Below are 20,111 nucleotides of genomic sequence, written 5' to 3' on the forward strand. Positions count from 1 at the left end.
AACAGTTGGATAGTGAAACATGTTCATTTGTGTTTAATGTGGACTGTTTGTCTCCGGGGTAGGGCACCTTGCCTTCAGTCTGTGAAATAGCCGGTCCTTAAATTATCGTAAAGGTGTATAAATCAGTGATTAACTCAATAGGTCCGAGGAGGCTGTAAAGGATGAATAGATTCTGATGATCCAGGAATGCAGTAGAGAAATGCAAAATATTGTACTAAATTAAGATTTTTAAATATTGTCTTCGCTTTATTCTAATGTAATAAATACTCGATTAGCAGAAAACATTGAAGGACAAAAAATGTTTAATTTATTAAAAGGTGGCTTTGTCTTTTACTGTGTTTTATTCATGAATTAACATTTCATAATCACAACTGTTTAAATTGAATCTCAAACCAAAGTAAAAAATTAAATTAAAAAAACAACCTCAAAATTATAAACTGAATAATACCCACATACCCATTGTACTGTATATTAGACATGTTGATATTAAGTATAGCTTGATTATAATTTAATTATACTCAATCATAAAATATACTTTATTAACACAGACTCATTATGCAACCAGTTGCCTTGGTAACCCCTTTCAAGAGCAATTTGTTAAATCACAAGTAACAGCATTATTATTGTTCACTAAAAATCTAATCAAAAATACAACACTTACATTATAAAAAGTAGTTTATGTGCACCCTAAATGACAGACTGTTATAGGTTCCATTCCCATGTCAAATTGTTTGACTTACTAAAACACTCAGGTAGGAGAAAGGAATGTTTGAACACACCAATGCCACTGAAATAAATATGATTCAACAATAATTCATAAATGGGCTTAATCCTAACTTAGGATCCACAAATCATGCATAGATGACTTAGAGAGACGTGTGAAAATTGAGTGATGACGCAAAAAGATTGAGTTAGGAGCTCCGGGAGTATTAAATACACATGTTTCTACCTTTACAATATCTGAAGATTAGTCACAGTAAATGTCTTGACCTGAGCAAATTAACCTCACACTTCCAGCCCTCTAGAAAGCAAATACATCTTGACAGGATAACATAAATGTACACAAATGGGGAATGACCATAAATACATTGCAATGGACTAAATGCGAGTATGAGAGAAAAGTCTATTTATCCTTTCCAGGTGGCGGAACAGGTGACGCTACACATTCTGGGAACTATTTTCAACTTGACGTTTCAGTGGATGCAAGTCGTTTCCAGACTTTCCCCAGAGGTTTCCCATGAAGCAGCCAGGGAGGGAGTGCAAATCAGATGGCAATGATGGAAGGTGGGACCTCAGGACGGTTCATCGATGCCTTCACCAATTCCAACAAATGGCCCCAGTCGGTCTGTTTATTCACCATAGTTCCAGGTTTTTGGTGTTAGCAAAGCCCGGGTTCTCTCGGACTTTCCAATAGGTTCCATTGGTCAGCCACACATCCCTCCCAGAGGAATCCATGGCTTTCCTAAAGATGGAAAATGATTCAATTACAGAAAGCATACCTAGTATTAAACCAGTGGAGTCCGATATGATCTTACTGTATATCACAATTGAAGTTTGGTATATAAAAAAAAAGAAGATTTGGGGTTATTATCCTAGATATAAGAGTACCACAGAAGACTAAAAGGAAATACTTACTTAAAGAAGCGCGGCGTGTGCTCCTGTCCTTTCTTAGCCAGTTGTTTCCTCCGCTCCCTCTGCATGTCTTCCACTTCTTCTTTAAACTTGTCACAGTCATCCACCCTCCCATCCTCCAGCATCCTGAGGAAAATAAAATAACAATCATCAAAAACACACCTATTCATCGAATCCATCATAACTACGAGAAAGGCCCAGAGTTTTTCCTGGTCGTGTCACCTAAAACAGGAAAACGTCATGGGCCTGTTAATATAAAAATATATATATATATATATATATATATATATATATATATATATATATTTGTAAAAATGGTGGTTTTCCATTTCCTAATCAAGCCCGACCCATGGTGGCACCACTCACCTCTGGTCAGGACGAAGGCGTGAGTCTGTGGGGGGCAGAAGAGGCTTCAGGCCTGGGGTGAGCTCGTTCAGCTCTAGTGTGAAGCTTGAGAAGCCGTAGTACAGGTAGTAGTCCTTGGGCTGGGAATCTGTACAGTGAAATAGACCACTGAAGTCAGCTACAGGTAATGTAATCACAGCCTCAAACCACAATGTCTTTAGAAAGCATATCGCTAAACAGTAAAAAAAAAAAATTACAACAAATAAATAAATAAAAACTTTAGGGTTTGGAGGCTTTTTTGATACAATAATTCTCAGTTTTGAACTTTTCACAGACTGTTTTCCTTGGGTGGGTGGGATACTCACTTGGCTTCCAGATACACTGTGGAGTGGGCAAGGTGTCACAGAAGATGCCCTCATGCCACAGCCCCCCAAACCGGTGGATAACACTCCCAGTCTGGTCGAGCACGGTGCCCTGCACTTCATTCTTGTTGGTGTCCGACCCCCAATAGCGGGACTTAACGAAGGTGATCTTACAGGTGCACGCATTGCCGTTGAGGTTACGGATGATGACCTCCCCATAGTGCTCCAGGTAGCGCTGCTGGCTCAGGACATTATGGATGCAGGTCACCACTTTGTTCCACTCATAGTGGTCCCCAAACCTAAAAGAGTGATGTTCATTTCTAACAGTTCGAGGGAGCAGATAGTAAAGAAATGGCCACCAGCAGCAGACTCTCACCTCGGGAGAGTGACATTCACCATCCCTGTTGGCATGATCTCCAGTGACTTCCCCCAGAACTTATTCTTCCACCGCTGGTCTGTTTAGGTGACACAAATATGTTGTGCTTCATGAGAAACACATTAATGATCAATGTTTCAGATAGAAACTATACTAAATGTTTAGAAATGGTTCAAAACAAAATGTCAAGACACTTGCTAACACTAGCAGACTAGAATGAAGGTTTTCCTCAGTTATAGATCAGTAAAGCTCACCCTGCCAGAAGGAGAAGTTATCGGAGTCTGCGTGACACGCAGAGATGGGGGGGTGGTGGCAGACCTGATGAAAGACAAGAATGGTTTAGTCTGAACACAACAGAACTAGTCTGACCTGGTCTGCTGAGGAATGTGAGAGAAGATTCTGTCCTCCTACCTGCTCACTGATGTAGCGGAAGCCCTTGTCTTCTCTCAGACATTCATAGGTCTCCCCCAGGAGTGGGTTGAAGGGCTTGTAGCGGTTGCGGTAGTGAGCTGTAGCATAGCCAGAGATGGCAAAGGCACCTACGTAGACCTGCACAAGACCAGAGAAACGCCTTCTGTCTTCTAATCGAACATACTGCGAATCACTAGCATAGCTGTCGTTACGTGGTTTCATTTCAACCGTGAGGCTCTGTGCATACTGTATTCTAGCATATACCTTTGACACAACGGAAATGTTTTATCATAGTTTAGTGATGTGTCCAGATGCTGCTAACTTGAGCACTTATCCATTCCATGTTTAAGGCGGCTCTTACAGCCTTACATCCTTTGAGTTACAAAATTTGAAGACATTTAAGAATCCTCACCATCCTCTGGTAGGGGTCTTGTGTGTTGTTGGCAGTGTCCAGCAGCTCAGAGTACTCAAGCTCCTCACACAGTCTTTGCATCAGATTGATGGGCTCGTTGAGAGCAGCAGGCATGGAGACACGGGACAGGTCCTTGCCTATGTTGTTATAGAGGATCTGCATCAGGCCCACCTGGGCGTTGTCCGGGCAGTGGGCGGCCAGGGTGGTACGGCGGCCCGTATTTTTGGGCACGACACAGTTGGGAGTCTTAGAGATGCTGGCACGGTACTCACGAGTGGCTGAAGCTGTGGGGGAGAGAGATCAGTTTCAATAAATTGAAAAAAATGCTAATTGCTAACTGGTTACAGAGCGTGTGTATGTGTGTTCACCATGTCCTTCCTCAGGTTCAGAGTTGCTGGTTGTCCCTTCACTCAGACCAGACTCAGACTCAGAGAAGCTCCCATTCAGGACACCGTCACTCGCATCAAAATACTCAGCTGCAGAGTCTGTCACCGATGGCGTGCGACGGGACTCGTTCCCAGATACAGTCTAAAGAGAGGAAGAGTGACAAACAATAAAACACCATGAGAAAGACAGCCAAGAAGACGGTGAAGTCGGTGAGGAAAAGCACCCGCACACAAATAAATACACACATTTCGTAAACCAAGCCTGTCTCCATGAAGGGATATACCCTCACCTCAGCCAGTGTGGTTGATTGGTGGTAGGTATCCTGCAGTCTCTGACGCTCCTGGGCCAAGGCATCATGCACAGACTTGAGGGACGCGTGTACTGACGGAGGGGAAAATAAAGAAAATCACATTTAGCATTAGTAGTAATGAACGCACAGAACATGTGTGAGTCCATGTGTGTTTTGACTCTGACCTCTTTGGGACACGCTACAGATGTCCTGCTGGATCTTCCTGCCTTCTGGGGAGGTGTTGGTGGGAGGGGACAGCTGGGAGTAGACATAGTCCGGGACGGCGGGGACATAGTCTTGAAGGGAGGGGACAGACGCACCCAGTTGGGACGAGCTGTTCAGGTGACTAGAGGACAGCTACAAAATGGAGGAACGATGGAGGAACGATGGAGTACAATTAGAAGTAGAACCAACTGACCAACCATTTATTTGCCAGTCACTGATTCCCCACATTAGTGAGATGTCAAATATGTTTGTATGTAGAAGGAAAATTAATAAGAACTGTGTACAAGCCATGCAATATAGATACTATGGAAGATTAAAAGCTATTGTTTAAATCTTTATTTCATGAAAAATTAACCCCTTTTTCTGCGCGATTTTGTTATTACGATCTTGTCTCATCGCTGCAACTCCCTAACGGGCTCCGGAGAGCCGAAGGTTGTGTCGTGTGTCCTCCAAAATATGACCCGCCAAGCCGCACCTCACCGCACCCGCTCGCTTAACCCGGAAGACAGCTGCACCAATGTATCAGAGGAAACACCGTTCAACTGACAACCAAAGACAGCCTGTAGGGGCCCGGCCCGCCACAAAGGAGTTGCTAGAGCGTGATGAGCCAAGTATAGCCCCCCCCCCGGCCAAACCCTCCCCTAACTCGGATGACACAGGGCCAATTGTCCCCCACCCTATGGGACTCCCAGTCACGGACAGTAATGACACAGCTTGGGATTCGAACCCCTTAGACCACTGCGCCACTCAGGAGGCCCGCTAGTGTTCAATTCTACTGTAGGAGCATGTACGTCCTACAAAGAATTAACCAAAGTCTTATTTCTCAAACATATATATCACAGCTACTTCCATTCAATCTGATAGCAGTCTGTAATTGTAAAAAATAATTGGTTTGCTCAGTCTCTGAATCTAAATCTGATTTGACCTTACTTTGTACATTGTACATTTGTTTTTACCCCTGTGTCTGTGTGACTGTCTAGACAACATGGAAGAGATCAATTAGACTAGCTAGGTGTTCCTTGCTTTGGCAGTCTGCCTTGTTTCCTGGTGTTGACTCACTGATTTAGTAATCCCACAAAAACATTTTGGATTAAAAGGAAGCCTAAAAGTTATCAGATGATTGGGTTAGCCAATACTCAAAACCAACACATACTCTTTACAGGCTGGTTAGTAGTACACAATCAACTTTTGGAATTTGAGTATTAAAAAATATGTGAACATTAGTGCCAAATCAACGGGGAAATGCACTGGAACAAATATCCATGAGTCAAAATTTTTAAAAGTCAGTCTAAATCACCTAGACATTTAATCTAAGAACCACAGGTAGAAAAGAAAATGTATGTTACTAACCTGTCTTACCATTCCAAGGGCCTCTACCCTTGACATTGTGCGCGAGTGACCCCATATCTTGCAAGACCTGGACTTCTTGGGTTTCTCAAGAGAGAGATTCTTGGTGGAATAAAATAAAAACAGACATGAGCCATTTATCTCATTACATTACTTAATTCAAGCATGTCTCACACCCTTGTCCTGCAACTCCATGTTCACTTGCCCCTAGGAAAAGTCACCCCTTACCGCTAGGAAAAGTCACCCCTTACCGCTAGGAAAATGTGTAGACCTGAAACAACTGGACAACTGTTGATATTTAATCCTAGCCAATGCGATGGCTGGAGTGGAACCATTACCACACTGCTAAACCTATCTCACCTGCATGCTGATGATGCGCTGCAGCTCGCCGTCGGTGAAGGCCTGCTGGCCCCCCTCCAGCAACTGCAGCCTCCGGACCAGTCGGTTCAGCTCAGACAGTTCCAACTGACAACGGTTCAGCTCTGAAGAAAAAAAAAAGAAGAAAAAAAAACCCAGAGACTCTTAGGGAAGATCCCAGAACAGTTCTACTGGGGAGTTAAGACCTGGAGCGAAACATTTGTAGATCTCATCAAATCACATGGCTAGCAGATGTTAATGCGAGTGTAGGGAAATGCTTGTGCTTCTAGTTCCGACCATGCAGTAATATCTAACAAGTAATCTAACAATTTCACAACAACTACCTTATACACACACAAGTGTAAAGGAATGAATAAGAATATATACATATAAATATATGGATGAGTGATGGCCGAACGGCCATCGGCAAGATGCAGTACATGGTATAGAGTACAGTATATACACATATGAGTAATGTAGGGTATGTAAACATTATATAAAGTGGCATTGTTTAAAGTGACTAGTGATACATGTATTACATCCAATATCTTCTTATTAAAGTGGCTAGAGATTTGAGTCAGTATGTTGGCAGCAGCCACTCAATGTTAGTGATGGCTGTTTAACAGTCTGATGGCCTTGAGATAACCATGGTTGTCCATGAAGCGCCATTTATGACAATTAGAAGCTAGGTGATTCACGTGTGTGCAACAAAAAAGAAAACTTTGGCAGCCCCTAAAGCATTTTGGGTTTACTTTGTATACGAGTGCAGTACCTTGAGCACAGCTGTCTGGGTCATGAGTCTGTTGTAACCAGGCTGACACCTTCCCATTCACCCCCGGGTTGACAGAGGGAAACTCAGACGGTGTTGGTGCAGCTATCTCACCCACGTAAGAGTCTGTAGTGCTATGGTAGTGTTGGTAGGAAGACTTGTATACAGACGAGAGAGGGAGACAGACACTGACAAGTCAATACAAGACTATAAACCACGAACAGAGACTGGACCTGTACAGAGCGAGAGGACTCACCACGTCCTGCATGCCGTTCCTCTGTGCTAGTCCAGGCACACTGGTGCCCTGGGACAAGGCCTGGAAAAAGCCATTGTGCACTTGAGCAGCCTCATTCTTCTTGAACATGCGATGGGCACTCAGCTTGGCCACCCAGATATAGAACAAGTCATGACTATTGGCCTAGGAGAGGAAAGAACGGGAAGAGTGGCGCCAAGTTCATTTGTATTACTACAGGCCTCTAAGAACGAATCCCAAAAACCTAATCCAACCGTTCTCCAATCCAACCTTGGACAACATTGAACTTTGTTTACTAAGTTACTTAATTATAATTTATGTAGTGAAGTTGGCAGACAAGCTGAAGTAAGTGAAAGGGACTGGGCATACCTTCATATGATATAGAACATCTCCTGCATCCAAATCGATACGATTGGATTTCTTGTTGATAGACATGACTGCAAGGCCGACATCTAATGAACCATGAAGCTTTCCCCTTGTGATCTTTAAAATAGAAAGTGCTTCCCATTATATTATTAACGCTGAGTTTATCATTTAACTTAAATACACAATATAGTGAATGTACACTTACATCTTGTTGGGTTTTGGAATATCGTAAGATCCCCGTTTCCAACACAAAGTACCTCTGAAAGTAGGATCAAAAACACATGAATTAACCTTAATTTCTAATTAAACTAATGTGAAATCATTTCCAAAATAGTGACCAAACACACTGGTGGATTGGATTAATGGGCAGTTTGCTGACCTTGTGCCAGCCTTTCAGGGGCCATTTTCTCCTCTTGAGGAGGTATCCTTCACAGATGCCTGGGATGGTCAGGTCCTGGGAGTTGTCACCAGACATCATTTCCACCTGAAGGTCATCCATCACCTCCCAGTCTTTAATGTTCTGAGGGTGAACCAACACCATAACAAACACATCAGCACCCATCTGGAGACATTGTTATTTGTGGGATGTTAACACACAGTTGGATGTTTTGTTTGGATATTTGATATTTAAAAACAGGTGCAGAATGGGTTTAAAACTCCTTACCTATGTACAGAACATAATTTTTGGTTGTGCTTATTGTTAACTGAATGTGTTGATGTTGATTCTTTGTCATTGTGACGCCCTCTTGGTGGAAGAGACATACCGTACTCACCCGAGAGTGACGGGAGGAGGCAGTGCTACTGCTCCGAGAGTGGGTGGGTTTGTTCAACGTGGGAGGGGTCTTCTCCAGGCCACTCATCAGAGATTGGCTGCGGTTGAGCGTGGACCCGTAAGGATTTTGAAACGAATCCATTTTGAAATGATAATGTCAGGCTTCCCTCCCTTGTGTTATTGCTAGATTTTTCAATAAGACTGTTCCACTACAAACTCCCAGTCATCTCAGAAGTATGGGTCTGAGAAAGAAACACATGAAAGAATACAAATATAGATGGCTACTCTTTGCAAACATGTTGTTTCCTCCTGTCAACATGTATAAACTGCTGTTGAATGAGGCTGTGCAAGGTTGAGGCTTCCTTTGAATAAGTCGCATATTCTAAATGATTAAACTTGTCAATTGTTAGCTGAAATTATGTGAATAAGGGTCTGAAGAGTGGACAACCTTAGGTTGACAAATCTCTTGTCTGAGGTCCTCTGAGGCCTGTATTCATAACTTCTGGGCGGGTGTTGTTTCAAAAAGACTAAAAGCACATCTAGCTCTTGGCAAAGGTTTGCACGGGGGCTTGTGATAGAACCCAAGATTCCTCTCACCCTTCCCCAACATGTATTTGTGATACTGAGCCATTTAATATCAATGTCAGATTTTCCATCCAGTGTAATTTACACATTTTTCCATTTCAATGTAAAGGAAGAAACATGACATCAGAGGCCATTACCTGTAGGGTGATAGGGTTGTTCTTACTCCAACAGACTGGGAATCTGAGGAGAAGATTACTAACCTCCCTTCTAATTGGCTTAACCTTTTTTAGTAAGACCTCTCCCGAACATGCAGTAATGAGATCACAAGGCAGAGAACACTGAAGATCTGGCGGTGACAACAGAAAAGGTTCGAGGCCTGGGTATGGGAGTGCTAGGCCTATGCAAAAGTTACATCTACAGCCATTGAAAACACAACAGATCATGTGTATGACTTGAATACATTATAGGTTCCAACAGGGGGTGCAACTTCGGTTTTAGAAGTGGAGGAGACATGATGTTATTTTTTTATCAATTAGGAAAACACTCCAAACAGTCTACCCGCCCAGAGGCGTCAGCATGTTCCCAAAGCACACCGTTGCCTCGTTTTGTATCGCATTCCAATGATAAAACTGGGGAAGACAAAAAAATGCAATTTCAGAATGTGAAAGTTGCACCCCTGGGTTCCAAGACAAGTGTTTTGAGCTCATGAATGTATCCATGTGCATCCATACAGGCTTTGCTTGGTATTAAATAAGGGGTGATGGTTGAGGACAGAGGTAGAGAGGGAAGCCTCTCTGACCTCCGTCAGGGAAGCGTGTGACAGATACAGGATAATAGGATTTGCTGCTAACCAAGCTTGCTTACTCAACGCAGAAAAATACAGAATTATCTATAGTCGCCAATTACAGTGGAAACCCTCCACATCATGCTCTGTATATGGGCCTGCTTGGCATATTGAAGTGGGCAATCAATCCATTGAATTATGAATGCTATGTGGATATATGTTGATGTTTAGGCCCTAGTCCTTAACCTTTGCTGTGGCAGTCAATGCAGATTATTCTAAGCAACATTGCTAGTGTGACCAAATGTAATCTTATATTACATTTAAGGGTGACCACTATTGACAACTTACAACTAACTGAATCAATGAAGGATTTGTCTGCCAAAAAGAGGCCAGACTGCAGTAATTGCATCAAATGGGAAATGGTGTCATCTCTCTACTCAACATTGCTCTAAATCCTCTGAAGTTTCCCTGGTGAGATTATGTGGGCAGTGCACAGAGGAGGTTGATCCTGCCTCCAACTGATAAGTATAATGGTACTGAAGAGATATGAGAAGTCTGTGCATATTACAGGGCTCACCATACAATATTATTTTCCAGCACAACAAGGATATGAGGTGACTGACGCATATACAGTGTGCACGAGTAAACCACAGACAGGTTGTTAGTCATAAAACAGCAGGTGAGTAAACTTGCTATGTGGTTACATACAAACTACGTGTTATTCTCAAGAAAGCACAATGCAAAAAAGGCATAACCTTGGGCCCCATCACAATGGTTAAATTGGGGCAAGGAGGCTCTTATCGAAAGCCCATTATGAAATGACTGTGCCACACAAGTTGACTCATGTCCTGAACTAAACAAACCATTTGAGCCTGGCACATGTTAATTTGGGAATTACCTTTAACTAGTATCTATTTCATAAAAATAAAACATTTAGACATAGGGGCCTAGTCCAATGAATTATGTGCTTAAGAACGTGTCAAAAACATGTATTCTATAATAGCCAAATCTACAATGATCTGATATTGCATTATTTGCCAATTAGCAACATTTTGAAAAAGGTAAACCCAATAAATAATGTAGTTCGTTTTGGTTATGTGGTTGTTTGTTTAGCTGGTTGAAGTGGGCATGTTGAAATTGCATCCATATCCTTGGAAATTCCATGTTCCTGAACAGTCATCTCTTCAACTACACATTCATCAAACGAAAATATTCACTCTGCGAGCTTACCTGAAGTTCATGTGTGACCACTCTCATCGCGGTAATGAATATATTTTGAAATGTCCGACAAACCTCGTGATTTCCCATTTGTTTGACAAATCACACAGCTTTACCCGATTGCGGGACCATGTCTTTCTCAACACACGTGCGGAAAAACAAGACAAGCCGTCAAAAAGTATTGTAGAAACTGCCAATGTCTGCTTCGCTGTGCACGTGTAATGAGTCAAACGCATCACCCAAATCCACGGATAGCTGTGCCACTGCGCAATGTGGCCAGGGAATTATCCGCATTAGCCTAAGGAATTACATGTGCTCATGGGATGTTTGTTGCTAGACATGTGGCCCGACAACTGAGAGTGCACCTAGGCCTGTCTCTATATCGCCATTGGATAACTGCATGTTTACAATCATTTAAATAAAGACTCGTCAATGTTCTTCTGACACAAAGAATACACATGATACAATGTTTTGACATCATGAGAAGATCTATAGTTAAATCAAACAAAAAAAATGGCACACACAACCCTGTGGGTTAGTAGTAATAATTATATTATTGTAGGGCTTGCCCTGTGTCATACTGATATTGAACTGAGATGAATATGGTAGTTTCCCTCCCACAAACTCAGAATAGCAGTTGTAATAGACTAACTGACCCAGATTAACATGTGGTAATCCCCAGATTAGCCTTTATCAGGATCTCCAAGACCACTTGTGTTTATTTTTGGCTCGTGTGATTCTCATAACTATTGGAGCATGCATGACTATTGGCACTGACTTTTACAAATGTCTACCCACATATTCATATATTCAAAAAGGATCAACGCAGAGGATTTCCTCAACCAAGGTTGGTCCATTTACTTTGAGCTTTTTGGACCAATCACTTCAAATCAATAACAAAACACTTGCCATTGGCTAATACAATATTTTAAACATCATTTATTTTTGATATGGTCAAAGAGGCCTTAGAACAGAACATGAGTAGTAATCAAAATAATGAACAAAAAGAACAAAAACATGTTTTCTCCAAGAGTTGCTCTCAAGAGGTGTTGTAGCGGTTCATGTTGTACTGTACATTGTATGACCTCCAGGTCAGAGGCAGACCTTAAATCTGCAGACATGACCTCCCAGTAGCCATAGTGCTGCCGACATCCTTCCCCTCCCCCGCGGGCGTGAATCGTCTAGACCTAAGCAGTCCCCTCTGCCTTGGGGGGGCTCTCCCCTGGGGTCCCGTTGGTACTGCCTGCGGGAGCCTGCTGTTTGAGGTACTGCTGGAGTATCAATGAGAGGTGGGTGGGGTGGCGCTGCAACATTGAGGCTGTCTGCGAGGTCAGCATGGTCAGGCCACTCACCAGCTCTCCCTGGACCACGGTCACTGACGGCAGCTTGGCATAGTTCAACACCCCCTGCCGACTCAGCAATATCTTCTCTATACAGGCCCCTGAAACAGTGGGAGGAGAAGTAAGGGATTACACAATTGCTTGTATGATAGTAGCTTTACTGAAGTCAGGGAATAACGTTTTGCTATACTGAGAGTGGGACCACCAGATTGCATTGAAAAAGTATTTACTTACCCAATAATACCATCTGGGGGCTGGTCCTCAAACTCAAAAGCATTTCCTTCACCTTTGGCTCTTTACTAACAAATAGAACTGTCTGGCCGATGAATAGAGGCCCCATGTTAATGTAAGGGCTGTCTGCCAGGTAGGACCTCATCACCTGTGGTTAAACAAGATCAAAAAAACATCATTAACATCTTTCAAGATGCATTAGGCGACACAATTTGCGTCATAGTTACAATATGACCTGGTTGGGGATAAACTTGATTTTGATGCCATGCTTGTGGAGCCTGTGCTTGAGAAGCAGCATGTCCTCTGAATTGGTGGCGTTGTTTTGGATCACAGCGATCATCTTACAGTCCTGGAACATGGTCTGCAAATCCTTCTTTAAGAGCAACACCAGGCCACTTTCCTGTGAATAAAGCAGTATTCGTAAATCAGCCATCATCTCGATACCAAGCCAGCTCACACCACTACTATTCCTAACCGGCTGCTGGGTGGGTGGAGGAGCTCTCCTTTCAGCACTAAACAAATATACATGTGTTTCTGAAAAAACAGCTCCAGTACACACACTGACATTGACGGGTTGCTTGTGCTTCTTTTCGAGTTATAAACACATGCACTGGACTTCACTGACCTCCTGAACTGGTTTGACACGGGGGGTCAGAGCCCCGGGGGGAGCTGCAGGTTTGGGTGGAATGTATTCTGTGATAGCCATCAGCTTCTGTTTGAGGATGTGCATGGGCTTCCTGTGACGCGTGACTGCCTTAGAGCCATGCCGGACACTCTGTGTCAGGGGAAGCCATCCTGTAGACACACGTTCCATTAACAATGGGTTTATAAAGAAGGACTGAAAATAATAAATGTTTCTATACAGACATTAAAACCTGATAATTATTTTATTCCATGCAATGCAGTTAACTTGTGTGTGCATACATTTCAATAATACAGTATAATGTGTAAGTGATTCAATACAACCAGTATTTTACAACCCGTCTTTCTGTCAATGTGACTATCCTTGCACAATGATGGTCTTAGCTCAGGTTTGACATCAAAGAAAGGATGTATTGCAGCAGGGCTATGCAACAGATTTGCACTTATCGTGTACAGATCATTCTGTACATCAAGCTCTCTGTTATAACCTTTCACCCAAGAGCAAAAGCATGAATTTGCAAGGTTTGAGTCCTAGTGTATGTTGGCTGCTGCTGCTGTTGTTGCAATGTTCTGCTTGTCACAATGTAGCCATGCAATTGCTACAATGTAACTAGCTTATTCTAATGTAGTAATGTACTACTTGCTACAATGGAGCAACTTACAATGTAGCTAACTAATGAAGCCTAGCGCTCTAGGAAGTGACTGAGTTAGCCCTAATTTTAGTCATATTCAAAGTTAGCTGTGCGCTGTGTACTACAACCGAGAACATGGGCTCGTGCTCCAACATGACTTGACATGTAGCTGTATTTATAACGCTTTTATAAAAGCGAGGTACGTTACCCTGTTTTGGTAAAAGTCTGCCGCACAAGGTCGCCGCCATCTTTGTCAGGAAGCGTTGGAATAGGGGGCGTGCATCATACGTCAGACACCGATACAGGTCCTACGTTCAAAACAACTGGAAACTCGGAAAAACATACGAGGTCAAATCATGACGTCTTGATTTTCAGGTCGGAGCTCTAGAAATGCCGCGAGTTACTTGACAGTTCAAGTTGAGTTGTCCCAGTCAGAGCTAGTCCCAGTTGTTTTGAACGCACTGAAGTCGGAGATTTCCGAGTTCCCAGTGTTTTGAACGCGGAAAGTAGTGTCGGTAGTTCGGCACTTTCAATGCCGCGATCAAAACAATTAAAAGAACCACAAGACAACGATGAACACGTAAAAAACATGAAGTCAGTGATCTTAATGTCGGAAAGTCGGAGCTCAAGAGACAGATGCCCAAGTTTCAGACTTCAGAATTCTGGGTAGATTTTTCCCATTCGGATATCGTTTGTTTCCCCCAGGTTCCCAGTTGTCATGAACGGACTGAAGTCGGAGATTTCCGATCCCAGTTGTTTTGAACGCGGCAGTTGTTAAAATCATCTTACATGGTGAACATGTATGCCTTTGAAGTCGTAATTGTACTATCTGTGAAATTACGGATAAATGCGAAGACAGTGTAAAATATTCCGATTAATTTTCATTTGTATTTATCGATAAAGTAAAATAATGATAATAATAACAGAAAGAGGCGAAGCAACAGGGTTGACTCCGCCACGAAAATAAGACCACGAAGTAAGGAATTTTCAATGAGCGTGTCGAATTTGGTCAACAAAATATTGAATTGCTATTTAAAGCTTATTTGATCGAATAGACGTTCGTAGTGGCTATGTGGTTAAGAATGCAGTGGTATAAGTGGACGCACGTGGCATTTCGTCAAAAAACTACTTTATATCGGAGTTGTGCATTCAGATCGTTTGAATGTTTGCTACTTTGCGGAACGGTTTGTACTGAACGACACATTTCCTCAAAACGTTTTTGAACATACTTTGAGGTACGTTTGCTCCATTTAGGCATTATGTGTCATTATAGCGTCTGTGACCGTTCGTACAGGGCCGTTGTGGCTACAACCCCAGGTGACTACTTTAAAATGGTGGAAGTCTTCAATTGCGCTGCGCACGCTAAAACGTCATTTTGGCCACTAGAGACCTCTGTCCTTCTGTATGATCCTGTTTTGTGGGTGTGGCTTGAAGCAATGAGGACGTAATTAAAGGGGAGTGGCCATGATGACAGCGTTCTAAAACAACAACCCAACCTCCCCGTTTTTCAACTGGACGTTCAGTACAGCGCCATTTCCATTCAATTGAACGCAGCCCTGTTGTTCACACGCGTATCTGCTCTCTCGTTGGCTAGAATGGTCCCACCTGATCTGGCCTTCTCCCACCTGACATATTTGAGGACATGTAATTCCATTGTTAGAGCGGTCACTCGATTATCTTGACAATATATTAAAAAGTCTTTGAGCGTATGTTCGCATAATATTTTACGTAAAACAGCGAGCGTGATTACGTCAGCCTTTGCGTGTTCGTTGTAAAGCATGAGGCGCATACTCGGTTGCAATACGTTGAAGAATATCAGGGAAGTAGGTAAATACTTTAATCCCCAGGTTTCTTTGATAGCTTGCTGTCGAGCCTTATTTTATCAGTCACTTCGCACGAAAACTACCAGTTATTCTACAGACATGGATCTCAGTGACATGCGAAAAAAATACAAAGGAGACGAAGAGGTGAGAATTGACGAGTTTGAGTCCTTAGCTTTTTGGCTATGACACAAGTTACCTCACAGTTCTAATTTGGTGAATGGCTATAAAGATGTCAATGGCAGGTGCAAATACATGCATATTCCAGAGGCACAACAATGTCTAGCCAGTGTGCTTGCATTGTTTCAATTGTGTATTAATGACCTGTTTTGTAATGTAAATTACGTTGACGACTGCAACATTCTCATTGCATCAAGTATACAATGTACATTCAATGTACTTTAGTCATGTTCAATCTGCTCACAAAGCTGACTTCGCTTATGTCCAGCGTCGTGTGATCTAATGAAGGGGCTTCTCTCCCCCAACAGCTCCTCCACTGGCAAAGGGAACATAAGGGCCCCTATTCTATATCATGGGCCCAATCAGGTGGTTGCAACATGACAGCGCGTGTTGTAGAACAGATAGATAGTGTAGTCATATAGAACAGAGATTTTTGGCACCTCTAGTCATATTATATTTATCATCTACTACGTTTTGACGTTTCACCTCACTGCGTAGCCTACACCCCAGCAATTGGAGTGATCAGAACTTCATTTGAAGATGTCATAATAAACATGGGCCAACGTTGAGTTCCCTAAATGCTTATGACTTCAATGTAATGTGCATTTTGATGATGTAAAAGCTTCTATCGTAACTTGTTTTAGTGCTTTGAAGAGAATCATCTTGTTTCTCTGGACCCCATCAAGCAGTTTGGAGATTGGTTTGATCAAGCCACAAAGTGTCCTGAAATCGGAGAGCCCAATGCAATGTGCATCGCCACATCCACCAGGTGAGTACCCCCATAAGTAGTCCCTCAAGCACAATGCTTGCTTCTTAAGCTAAATTGTAACACATTTTCTATCAATCTGTCTGTTTCTTCATAAAGAGATGGACGTCCATCTGCTCGAATGGTCTTGTTAAAAGGCTACAGTGAAGAAGGCTTCCGGTTCTTTACCAACTACGAGAGCCGGAAAGGTGGTGAGCTGGTTAGTGCCTACTACTGTCACTAGGCAGGCATCTTCCTCCCTTTCCTCTCAAGTGCATGTGTAGCACATGGGGATGTGCGAAACTTACTCCTCAGCCTGAAGTGTCCCCACTTGTGCCAGTGATTAGCTAGCTTTTCACGTGACGCCGACTGGTAAGACGCTTATTGAGGTCGTGCATGCTAGCAAAGCAGAGGTCCTGGGTTCGAGCCTCAGTGTGAGCTGATTCAGGGGGAAGTGATACTTGCTAAGTAAACAGCATGACGTCCTGTGCACCTGCACCACTAGATTATGTCGTACTACTTCTGTTTTCCGATTTTTACATCTGATATTTTCATATCCCTTCCTGTAGGAGAGCAACCCTTATGCATCTCTGTGCTTTTACTGGGAGCCTATCAACAGGCAGGTATGTGCTTCATTTTACCTCTTAAAATGTAGCATACTTGTTAACCCATTGTTTCAATATCTTCAAATATCTTTGATTTGGTATGATGAATATGTTGTGATTTTTTTTTTTAAAGGGCAATTCCATCACTTCAACCTAATTTCATTATCTCCAGCACAATACCAGTGTCTACATATGTGAAGACGGGCGCATTGCTATGTTTGGTTAAAAAAAAATAAAGAAGTTCAAAAGTTTTACCTGATGACATCATCAAAATGTAAAACATTTTTAAAAGCAGTGATTTTCAAACACTATGAGATGTGTGGTGATGTGGAGAGAAATAAAAGACCCTCCCTTTGGCTAGTAACTCATTGCAGGTTAATCCTAGCCCATAATGTCACAGAGAAGCGTTATTTTTTAAATACTTCTTGTCTTTTTAACCACAGATCATAGAAATGTGCCGGTTTCTCATGTAGACACTCGGCTGGGGCTGGAGGTAACGAATATGGGGTTGAAAAGTGGTGGAATTTCCCTTTAACTAATGCAGGATGACACTGAATTTGCTGTACAGTTAGTTGGCGCTCACTTGAGAGTGTGTGTGTGTGTGTGCAGGTCCGTATCGAGGGCAACGTGGAGAGAATCCCCTACCAGAGCTCCTGTGACTACTTCCACTCCCGGCCCAAGAGTAGCCAGATCGGGGCCGTTGTGAGCAGACAAAGCACTGCAGTCCCTGACAGAAATGTGAGGACCACCAATGTATTATAGAGATCCACCATTGGATTTATTGCCAAAATGAGGGAAATTAATGAAAATATGTGAAATCTGCCGGTTTAATTTCATTCTGCAGTACCTGAGACAGAAAAATGCAGAGCTGAAGGAAAAGTACAAGGACACAGATGTCCCCATGCCCGACTACTGGTTAGTATATTAAATCACCAAAGCGGGGCACTAAGTTGTCTATCATGTAATCTCAGTTAACCCAGAATTAAAATCTGAGAAATTTGGTCAGATGCTATCCACGAGAGATGATCTATCACGTAAGCCTGTTCTTGTTTTTGCACATTGTCCCTCTATCTTCCAACAGGGGAGGCTATATCGTCAAGCCTTACTTGATAGAGTTCTGGCAGGGTCAGACCAACAGGCTACATGACCGCATCGTCTTCACGAGGCTGAAAAATGGAGAGCGTGTTCTAGAAGAGTATGAACATAATGCTGAGGCGGGCTGGGTCTACCAGAGGCTATCCCCATGAGGTCGGTTACATTAGGGGAAATGGACTAAAGGCAAGGCTGGAGATTGGGCCTAGAGTACAACTCACTCATGATGTCATCATCGTCAACCAAATGACCACCGTCATCTCAATGCAGTAGGAGCCTCTCATGTTGATGTTGAATAACTACGTGCTATATGTGTCTTTAAAAAAACAAATTATGGCTTGTTTTCTCCAATCGTTCTTGTTTAATAACAATCAAGGAGTTAATTGTTTTTATTATATATATATATATATTCCTCTGGATGGTTAGGAGGCCTGATTGCCTGTTGTCTCCAGGACAACAATGGGAAATGATCAACGTGATGCGACTATACGGTCTAGCATGTAACCTGTGACCCAAGGTTTCACGAATCTCAATATGCTGTATGGCATACTTTACATTCCCTGACGCTTGATGTGCAAAGTCTGTCTCGTACAGAAGTCAATGTTAGATAATTATTGACAGTTAACCGGTTATCCAATGAAAATGCATTTCCGCGACCTCCACAACCCCTGGAAACTCTGTACTTGTAAAAAGCGCAATCACCAGTACTGTCTATCTGTTTAACATTTGTACCTGAGTTCCACTGTATTGGATGACATGTTCTGTCTAGCAGCTGATATGTCTTCTGAAGGCCCAAATCCACAGCAGTTTCATGTCATGTCATGTAATACATGTAATACAGATAGTTTATTAGGCTGTAGTCCCTGTGTTGAATTTGTTATGGATTGATTGTCATGTCTGTGGCTCAAACTGCCTTTTTAATATAAGTCAATTAAGATTAGAGTTGGCGCGAGTTCAGTTGTGCCAAGATAATTCAGTGTATAAAGTCAGTCATGTCTGAGAATGAGCTTGGTTGTTCACTTGATTTTCTTGGTGTGTGAAGACCTCTGCGTTCGCGACAGTTGAAATGGCACATCCGAATTGTGATCGACTGAATGGATGTGAAAATTTTTTAATCTGCAAGTGAGTACTCCGTGCTTTTTCTGGCCAAAAGATGTCGGTGTTAGTGGTTAAGGGCGCTGTACTGCAGCGCCAGCTGTGCCATCAGAGACTCTGGGTTCGCGCCCAGGCTCTGTCGTAACCGGCCGCGACCGGGAGGTCCGTGGGGCGACGCACAATTGGCCTAGCGTCCGGGTTAGGGAGGGGTTGGCCGGTAGGGATATCCTTGTCTCATCGCGCAGCAGTGACTCCTGTGGCGGGCCGGGCGCAGTGCGCGCTAACCAAGGTTGACAGGTGCACGGTGTTTCCTCCGACACATTGGTGCGGCTGGCTTCCGGGTTGGATGCGCGCTGTGTTAGGAAGCAGTGCGGCTTGGTTGGGTTGTGTATCGGAGGACGCATGACTTTCAACCTTCGTCTCTCCCGAGCCCGTACGGGAGTTGTAGTGACGAGACAAGATAGTAGCTACTAAAAACAATTGGATACCACGAAATTGGGGAGTAAACGGGGTAAAATAAAAAAAGCTACATTTTACCTACCGCTAAGTATGTTGCCATACACCTTGACTGACGTTTTGATGTTTTTCAATCAACTTTATTTCATGCAGATCTTTTTAGCGTGTTAGATGAAACAGAACTGTATATAAATCAAATAATCACTGGATCACATTATACTCTGACTTGTTCTTATGGATGGACATGCCCTTTTCTGTGATCACTTCAATACCATGTATCCCTCACATCTCCTTTCTGACTCCATTTGCCCAAGCCTCGCCACCAACCGGACTCCGATGAAGTGACAAACTGGAAGATGAATCCCTGATGGAGGGCCCAGTTTACACATTCTTACATCACCATGTCGTAAACTAGACTTCTTCATATCATTACAGGTCATTAA

At 42.9% G+C, this 20,111-nt stretch overlaps 4 protein-coding genes across 10 annotated transcripts in view; 1 reads left to right on the forward strand and 3 right to left on the reverse strand.

Moving 5' to 3' along the window:
• Positions 1-284: 284 nt before the first annotated feature.
• On the reverse strand, positions 285-11,104 carry LOC100136345 (OORP). 5 transcript variants are annotated; one of them, XM_021564384.3, is made up of 20 exons: positions 10,843-11,104; positions 8,305-8,545; positions 7,911-8,051; positions 7,737-7,790; positions 7,535-7,648; positions 7,169-7,330; positions 6,916-7,069; positions 6,147-6,268; positions 5,790-5,888; positions 4,400-4,571; positions 4,215-4,306; positions 3,907-4,066; positions 3,539-3,822; positions 3,127-3,264; positions 2,970-3,033; positions 2,716-2,794; positions 2,343-2,638; positions 1,999-2,125; positions 1,636-1,758; positions 285-1,462 (listed from the first exon to the last, which is right to left on the reverse strand). In XM_021564384.3, the coding sequence occupies exons 2-20, from the start codon at positions 8,443-8,445 to the stop codon at positions 1,354-1,356; spliced, it is 2,631 nt and encodes an 876-aa protein (XP_021420059.1). In that variant the 5' UTR covers positions 8,446-8,545; positions 10,843-11,104; the 3' UTR covers positions 285-1,353.
• A 647-nt stretch (positions 11,105-11,751) lies between these two features.
• Positions 11,752-14,430, reverse strand: mrpl10 (mitochondrial ribosomal protein L10). The gene is made up of 5 exons (XM_021564983.3): positions 13,884-14,430; positions 13,027-13,196; positions 12,637-12,801; positions 12,405-12,549; positions 11,752-12,271 (listed from the first exon to the last, which is right to left on the reverse strand). Exons 1-5 carry the CDS (start codon positions 13,921-13,923, stop codon positions 12,018-12,020), a joined length of 774 nt encoding a protein of 257 aa, XP_021420658.2. The 5' UTR covers positions 13,924-14,430; the 3' UTR covers positions 11,752-12,017.
• Positions 14,431-15,288: 858 nt separating this feature from the next.
• Positions 15,289-19,877, forward strand: pnpo (pyridoxamine 5'-phosphate oxidase). 3 transcript variants are annotated; one of them, XM_021564408.3, is made up of 7 exons: positions 15,289-15,642; positions 16,365-16,444; positions 16,541-16,640; positions 16,990-17,043; positions 17,635-17,763; positions 17,870-17,940; positions 18,107-19,877. In XM_021564408.3, the coding sequence occupies exons 1-7, from the start codon at positions 15,454-15,456 to the stop codon at positions 18,270-18,272; spliced, it is 789 nt and encodes a 262-aa protein (XP_021420083.3). In that variant the 5' UTR covers positions 15,289-15,453; the 3' UTR covers positions 18,273-19,877.
• prr15lb (proline rich 15 like b) overlaps positions 19,787-20,111 on the reverse strand; it is a 12,355-nt gene continuing 12,030 nt past the window's right edge. The window contains exon 2 of the mRNA XM_021564984.3: positions 19,787-20,111. This exon is cut by the window's right edge and continues 800 nt beyond it. The gene's annotated coding sequence lies outside the window, so the exon portion shown is untranslated.

This window comes from Oncorhynchus mykiss, chromosome 16 (genome assembly GCF_057628025.1).
Source record: "Oncorhynchus mykiss isolate SJ-2025 chromosome 16, ASM5762802v1, whole genome shotgun sequence".
NCBI lineage: Eukaryota > Metazoa > Chordata > Actinopteri > Salmoniformes > Salmonidae > Oncorhynchus > Oncorhynchus mykiss.

Coding starts and splice junctions, on each gene's coding strand:
- pnpo (XM_021564408.3), top strand. CDS start 15,454: ATGAGGCGCATACTCGGTTGCAATACGTTGAAGAATATCAGGGAAGTA. Junction 16,445..16,540: donor TGCATCGCCACATCCACCAG/GTGAGTACCCCC, acceptor TTCTTCATAAAG/AGATGGACGTCCATCTGCTC. Junction 17,044..17,634: donor GGGAGCCTATCAACAGGCAG/GTATGTGCTTCA, acceptor GTGTGTGTGCAG/GTCCGTATCGAGGGCAACGT.
- LOC100136345 (XM_021564383.3), bottom strand. CDS start 8,445: ATGGATTCGTTTCAAAATCCTTACGGGTCCACGCTCAACCGCAGCCAA. Junction 7,070..7,168: donor GGAACGGCATGCAGGACGTG/GTGAGTCCTCTC, acceptor TCTGTATACAAG/TCTTCCTACCAACACTACCA. Junction 6,269..6,915: donor CCCAGACAGCTGTGCTCAAG/GTACTGCACTCG, acceptor TTTTTTCTTCAG/AGCTGAACCGTTGTCAGTTG.
- mrpl10 (XM_021564983.3), bottom strand. CDS start 13,923: ATGGCGGCGACCTTGTGCGGCAGACTTTTACCAAAACAGG. Junction 12,802..13,026: donor GTGTCAAACCAGTTCAGGAG/GTCAGTGAAGTC, acceptor CTTTATTCACAG/GAAAGTGGCCTGGTGTTGCT. Junction 12,272..12,404: donor CCCCCAGATGGTATTATTGG/GTAAGTAAATAC, acceptor CCACTGTTTCAG/GGGCCTGTATAGAGAAGATA.